At 40.1% G+C, this 7,900-nt stretch overlaps 1 protein-coding gene across 1 annotated transcript in view; it reads left to right on the top strand.

Annotated features, from left to right (window-relative positions):
* The first annotated feature begins 4,508 nt into the window (after nt 1-4,508).
* The window catches only part of LOC114570293 (ras-related protein Rab-26), a 59,901-nt gene continuing 56,509 nt past the window's right edge, over nt 4,509-7,900 (top strand). The window contains exons 1-2 of the mRNA XM_028600553.1: nt 4,509-5,066; nt 6,916-7,026. Coding sequence (XP_028456354.1) covers nt 4,881-5,066; nt 6,916-7,026 — 297 coding nt within the window. The 5' untranslated portion in view covers nt 4,509-4,880. The remainder of the gene's footprint in view (nt 5,067-6,915; nt 7,027-7,900) is intronic.

Here is a 7,900-nt window from a genome sequence, read left to right as displayed (position 1 = left end):
GTATTAAAATGTAACTGAATACTTAATATCAAATTTGCCTGACAAAAACTGCATGTCCTATAATCTAATTTGTCCTCACTAATTTAGTGACTGACTTTGTTGCATTTTTAATGTATTGCAGCAGTGGTGCCCAACCTCAGGGATGGGACCTCTCCAATGGCTTATAAGTAAATATGAGGGGTTGAGAGATATGGAAATATGGAATAATTTTATCTCTTCTGAACTCTAGAATGGCTTAACTGCTAACCCCTTTCACATTGCCACATTGTTTTCACAATGCCATTCTCATTCCCATTTAATAGAAAATATCATAAAAAAGAAATAAAATTAATATCTGCTTTAAGGGGCCATAAGAAAAAGAAGGGTGGGAACACTGTACTGCAATAAACACCATTCAGTGGCTCAAGTTATTAGTGGTCCAATGATGTTTAGTCTGACATTTTTGGCATAGTCTACCTACAGTATAATGCTGTTTTTTACCTCATAACAGACTGAAAACATATTTTTCATTTATGTGTGATAACTGTAGTCAAAAGTTGGGTTTTTCATAGTCTATTTAGATAAAAATAACTGCCTCCCACACAGGATAAGTATTTTAGGACAAGATAAACACATTGCCAGTTATATTGTAAAGAAGTACACTATAGGATTCATAATTAATTAAAACATGTCTATAACCTTTTATTTACACAGAAAAGTATAAACACGCAACACTCATGCCACCCATTTTCCTCTCCCTCTCTCTCTCTCACACACACACACACACACTCTTTTTCTCTCATTTAAGATGCCTCGGGGAGCGAATAAGTGCCAGGCAGTACCAGTCCACTGATAGTTGCTCTCGCCAAAGGCCTGACAAACAGGGATGCCGGCTGGCAGGATGCCCCCTGCCCCTCCTCACGGCCACAGGCAGCTGAAAGAAAGAGCGGCCAACAGATCAACAGTTGCTGTGACTTTGGTTGAGCGACTGGCTAGGCTGCTGCACGCCACCCAGCCCACATTCAGGGCACCTGACCCTGGGTAAACTGACAAATGCCTGGCCTTTGGGTGCGCCTGCAGATTGACATGACCCTGAGGGCATTATGATCTCACTGCATTGGGCACACACACACACATAGACACACACACACACACACACACATATAGCCATGTTCCAGTCACATTGTTTTTTCAAGCACCTGACAAAGTAAATTGCGTTAACACTCACCAACACTTTTCAGGCTGTTTGACTTATTGTCATGGAGATGGCACAGCTCTAAAGATGCTTGCACCCAGGAAAGAGTGCTGTATGTAATTTGCTCCTAATTAACATGTTGAAATTATGTGATGTGATGCATTCTTCACAGCTGAATCACACAGTTGATTTATAGTCTATGGCACTGGGGAAAAAGCTATAATTTGATCAGTGCCTTGTTAGCCTAAGTAAAGAATAAAGTAATAAGTAATACATTTGCTTGATTAGATTTTTCTCAACTGCCTCCACAGTTTATATTCAAAGACTGTTTTATGTGCTCGTGCTGCCATATATGCTTGTTGGCACAGACACACACAAGCATATGGTACGCGAGTACACATTATAGCCTTCCAATGTACAGTACACGCATTGGGCACATTTAACTCTTCCTGACAAGGCTGTTAATTTCTCTGAAACCAGGGTTGGATTCCAACAAATCTCTCTATCCACGTCCCCTCTTCCCTCCAAAATGCCCAGCTGTTGCCACAGTAGACAGCTGCTTTAGGGGTAGAACAAATCTCAGCTGTCGAGGGGAGTTGCACAAAGGGGGTTGGTGGATTTTGGGGTTTGTATTCCCTCAAACCAATGACCCTCCACTCCCTACTCTGCACTGAGTTGGGTGGAGTGTGGAAAAATGCTGACAGATAGCAGATTTAGGGACAGAAACCAGAGGCTCCAGCTGTCTGTGTGTTTACAACCAGAACTCAGAAACTCTGAGTTTTGGAACTCGGTGGTCAAATATGTGACGTCCCCAAAAAGTCTATGTAGGATAGATTCTTTTACACTACAAACTACAATTTTTTGGCAGTTGGAAAATGAAAGAGGAATAGCACTTTGATGTTAGATTAGGCTTGCATTTTATTTTTTACATCAAAAGTTTACCACAATGAATATTTACCACATAAGAGGTGAACATACTGTCAAATATCATCCACTGCACAGAAACTCCCTTAAACATGGCTGTTGCACAGAAACTGCCTTAAACTTGGCTGTTAGTTAACTGGGATTTTTTCTGAAATGGCTATTGATCTGTTTAACTTGTGTACGGTAAATGGAGCTGCCTCTTTGAGCCTGGTATTATTCACAGTTCACATTGTAAAGGTCAGAGGTAATACAAGCTTACATCAGTCTCCCGCTGTGGGGAGCAAACAAGGTCTCTGGGCTATGATCTTTGAACATATTCTAATGAGCACGGACAGCCTGGCACTAGATCAGAAGGCTGTTGTATCATACACAAATTTCATATTGCATAACAAACTAGATTACAGAGAGGGGAGGGGGCACCAGCATTGTATTACTGGCCACAGAGGATCAGGGTCTAACCAGAATATGCTGCTGTTCTTTGTTGCAAATGTAGACAATGTGGACCAAGCTAAAGAGTAACATCCTCCATGTGAGAGACGTTTGAATTATGTTGTGAATTATAAGGTCTCTGGGTAAGAGTCACTGAAAGGCCAAACCATCTTTGGACTGTTCTGCTCTGATCACAACCAGCTTGTTGGTGGAGGCTGGAGGAAGCTGAACTGTAGCCCATACAGATGCCTATTGATAAAGACCAACTGTATGTAGGCCTATATCAAATCATTTAAAATTGTGTGCATCTCATATAACTAGGTATATATGGGTATATGACCTAATTTGGGCATGTTTCTGATTTAGTCCTAATCATTTTATAAGAACAAGTATTTTTTTTTATTTTAGGAGACAGATCCTCAACACTACCTCAACACGGACACTAACTTGAACTTTACTTTGCTGTTCTACCCTCTTTCATCTGTGAATCTTATGTTCTTACATCGCCCTCTTGTGGTGCAGTATTGATATCACATCTCCAGCACGTTCCACAGGTGGCTACAAGTTGTTTTTTTATTTCTCCATAAATAATGCCCATGCTAATAGAAACAGATTACTGCAATGGCTTAAATCAACTAATTCCATTTATATGGCAAATTAGTATTGCTTCTCATTCAGTTACTAAGTGAATGGACGACACCTCTTATTATATTGAAAGTAGACTATACTTTATTTAATTAGTCCTGGCCTCCAGCTGTAGCTCATATGCATAACACTATCTATGAAGTGAAGGCCATTAATGAATTAAAGAAAGTAGCTCGTTTCATCATGAATATTTGCAAAATATTATATGGCAATTGCCATAATAACAATAGGCTACATATAGTCCCTCCAGAAAAACGATCGCATAATTCAATGCATAATCAGCCAAAGTTCGCATATTTATGCGGGGGCCGCATTTTTTCAAATACGCCGCACTTTCGCCGCATAAATTGCCGATTTCCACGCAAAATATGCGGGGCTTGCATGATTTCATAATCCCCGCATTTTCACTGCAAAAAAGTCACATATATCTTAGCAGAAAGTTGAAAAATGTTGCGTTTACTTCACACAAGAGCTACCATTTTCCCATGTTTCTATGGGAACGTTATGAAGTGACGTAATTACGCGACGTGAACATCATCGAAAAGCAGGATGTTGAGGGAATCACTTGTCTTTCTCTTTTTCATTAAAGTGCAGTTTTTGCAAGTTCCCGCAATTTCATCGCATACAATTGCATAAATATCCCGCATATTCCATCGCATTTTTTAAGAAAACGTGCCGCATAATCAAGGATTTTTGCCCGCAACAATCACATAAAAACTTCGCATTTTTATGGAAGGACTGACATTAACATATTCGGTAACACTTTACTTGAAGGTATCTACATAAGAGTGACACGGTCATGACACATGAACCCTAACCCTAACTCTAACCCTAACCATAACAAAAACCGAATGACACTAAAAGAAGTGTTATGTCATAAACGTTTATAACTTGTTTATCATGTTTATGACACATTCATGACAGTGTCATGTCACTCTTATGTAGATACCTTCAAGTAAAGTGTAACCACATATTCACATAGTCACTCTAACAGAATACTATACAAAAAAAAAGTGTGTGAGCCTTGTTGAAAGAGAGGTCGCTCTAAAGCTATCATAGGGTATGCACCTTATTTTGAAGGTTAAGAACACACTGGCTTAATTTCATACACCAGATGATTGCGATAAAACATTCATAATTCAAAATATAAATGAGAAAAAAATACTTTTGACACAACAGAATCATGTAAATATATATATAAAAAACTGCTGTTTTTCAGCACCACGAACAGCGCCCTGTGACCTCTATCACCCTCGTAATCATCAATGCCAGTCCTGTAATACAGGTCATAGAGACTTTGATGACTACAGTGAGTTTATAACGTGATGATGAAAGTCGAGGCGCAGTGCATAGTGCAGCGTCCCTGTGTCCTGATAGTTAAGGTGGAGCTTTCTGCCACATCACATCTATTTGCTGCACATCACATCTATTTTACAACGCGCAGTGCTGAGGCTGTTCTACTGGAAAGAGCGAGCTGGCAGCAGCAGAAAGCGGCTGAACAACAACGGAAGCGAGAGGGTTTTTTGCATCTCAGGACAATTTCATCCTACTTTAGAGGTGTCGAGGAACATGTATTCAACGCGCAGGTTTAAAGAAAAAAACATCTGATAATTTAAGTTCTTCGCTGCAGCAACTTTTCAGTCGTCGGAAGATTTGTTTTCTTTGTTTTAACTAAGAATTCATAAAGATAGTTTTGAAATATTGAGAAATGTCTCGCAAGAAAGCTGCCAAAGGCAAACCCGCGACCAGCAGCCCGTCTGCGGGCAGCCCCACCGGGAAAGGGAGCGGGAAAGCTGCAAGGGGCAGCCCGGGCATTGTTCAGATGAACGGCGTGGTCCATCCCAGCAGACCTTCCATCAGCAATAGCAGCGAGTTTTATGACATCGCTTTTAAGGTAGGAGGTTGATCAGTAAATGCATGATAACAAACTACAACTCACATAAAAGTGGGCTTTAGTTTCTATAATGCTCCCCAAAAATATCACACAAATTATAGATCACCATAAACTATACACAGAGTAAATTATCATATGGACCCTTTTTTGTCTTTTGTTTACCTTTAGGACGAATAGGCTACATGTAGAGAAAAATACACGTAGTAAATGTATGTTTGTGGTCTACTTTATTCTTTGCCAGTGTCGTTTTCCTGTTTAGCTTTTATTGCCTTTCGTTTTACAACCACCTCTATTCACTAAACAGCAGCAAGCTCCTGACACCAGCTATGTCAATAGGCGATCGATATCCTGCAAAGGTGCACAACGCCGTGCAACAGCCAACAAGCAAATCGTTGTGCAACTGGTTGAATGCATGTTTGTCCCTGCAGTACATATCACAGGGTTTGCATTTAGTCTACAGTGAGCGATTTTACCTAACCATAATGTGAGTAGAGAAGTGTCACGTCACCACAACACAAACACAGATCCACACAGATTCTCAGTGTGTACTCCCAATAGCTTCAAGGGACTTGTGCCACCTACTATGTGTTTTTGAAGCAGTTGTTTGATGTGAGTGTATGATGTCTTCTGTGTTGCTCTTTTTGCATAACAATTGGAATGATTGTTCCTTCCATGCCACTGTGAACTGTAGATATTCTTATTCAATTAATTGGGTTTTTTTTTAGGGTGTGGGGACTAGCACTACCATTTCTACAGGCACACAACATCCTTGCAGCCAATAAATTAACAATTGTTAATACTGTTGATACTGCCACATGCCCACTGTTATTGCATTTAGTTATGTGATTTGACAAGTAGCAGCAACATGTTCAGGCAGAAATCCAATAACATTCCCTTAAAATTCTTTCTAGATAGATATAATGTTTTGATTAAATGTTGCAAGGCTGGATAAAAAATATCCCACCTGTAGCTAGTTGTGCCTTATTACATGTGCTTTGCAGGGATTAACCTATCCTCTTTCTGATTTTATTGTGCCATGTTTCAGCATTATGTTCCCTCTGATTACTATTCTGCATTGATACATTGATTGCATTTTATTTATAAAAGCCTTAAGGGCAGGGAGAGTCCAACAGGTGCCTCCTCCTGCACACTCCTGCAAACATAAAGCGCACGAGAGAAAAGAAGAAAATCGGATACAGAGATTTAAAAAAAAAAAAAGTTGCAATAGGGAAACAGAAGGCAATGTTATCCTTTGCCACATTTTGTATCTGACCCTGTTACAACCCTTCATTCTTCCTACTCTGTCTTCCATCTCCTCTCTGCTTCCTCATTTCACCCAAGAGGCACTTTTGATTTCCATGGCCTAGGGCATCAACCTCCCTCAGCTAACCTGGTAACAGTAATCACATCAAACCTTTAACTTCATCACAGCTCGGAATATAAAAAAGAAGGAACGAAGCCCAAGTTCTGTACGCACACAGGCACTGATGTGCATGCATATACACATTTACTGAAAGGACATCTGCTGGTGGCCATAATGAGCAATCACACACACACATTCACATACACCCTATTCACTGGCCAGGTACCAAAATACCAGGACTAATTTAGCTGAATGATTCAAATGTCCTGTTTTATTTCTGAGGACAAACCAGTCACTGATATAAAATTAAACGTATGAGCAAAAGCTCCCTCTTCTTCGTGCTCCTACGTTTGTTTTTGTTTTTTATTTCTTTGCTAGTTATTTCAGTTTTGTCTGACATTTACCTTTATCCACCAGTCAGACGTTTAGTTTAGCCCTCCAGTCATTCATGTCTGAGTTTTTCCCTCTTGTATCTTCTCTGTGCAGGTGATGCTGGTTGGAGACTCTGGTGTGGGGAAAACATGTCTACTGGTCCGTTTTAAAGACGGAGCTTTTCTGGCTGGCAGCTTCATCTCAACTGTGGGCATTGATTTTAGGGTAAGTTTAAATCAATGAAACTAAAAACCAACAAATCAACCACATAGGCTAGATGCAAACACACTGTCAGGTTTAGTACGTTTTGTAAAATGGGGCCATATGTAGTAATGGATTGTTTTAAATTCAGTGTCTTTATATGCCCCGGAGCTATGAGTATCTCCTGTGTTAGTCTCACAAGATAGGATATTGATTTCTTAAATTAGTTTGACATACTTTAGTTTTTTAGTCTCTCTGGTTGATAACAGTGTCTCTCGTGTGCCAGTTTTGTGGTCCCACATGGGCTGCCAGGAAAGAATGTGTCCATCATTTCTAATGATCACACTCAGGTGTCCCAGAGAAAGAGACAGGCAACAGCTCAAAACAACACTCTGACCCAGGGAAGCAAAAAGAGACAGTTGCTTTCCTCCGGCTCTTCAGTCACCTCATGCACAGGGTCACGTCAGCTACAGTAACAGCCCTGGGTGTTCGCTGAACTACTGCTTTTAATCTCTAGGCTTTTTCGGAGCAATTTCATGTAGTAGCCCATTTTTTCTCTCTCAATCATTGTCTTTTCTAACAGGTCTAATTAAGTCAAATGCCTTTACACTGATTGGCATGTACATTGTGGTTTATGTATTTACCAACTGTCTTCTCAGATATAGTGTATAATTTAGTATGGTCTAGTTCAAGAGGCCTGCAGAAAACTGTACTTTTATAAAGTTTATTGTGTTCGCAGTGTGTATGATAGGTGTCAAGAGCATTGCTGATTTAGCATTGTGCTCCTGTAACATAGTTGGGCTCACAATGGACAGTTTGAAAATAAAAGTATCAGAATTGATGCAGCAGAACCAGAGAATTATGCCACGCATTAATCTTCCTTGTCAAAACCTGGTGC

The sequence above is a fragment of the Perca flavescens genome, chromosome 15 (assembly GCF_004354835.1).
Source record: "Perca flavescens isolate YP-PL-M2 chromosome 15, PFLA_1.0, whole genome shotgun sequence".
NCBI lineage: Eukaryota > Metazoa > Chordata > Actinopteri > Perciformes > Percidae > Perca > Perca flavescens.
This window is presented reverse-complemented; position numbering and strand designations above follow the sequence as displayed.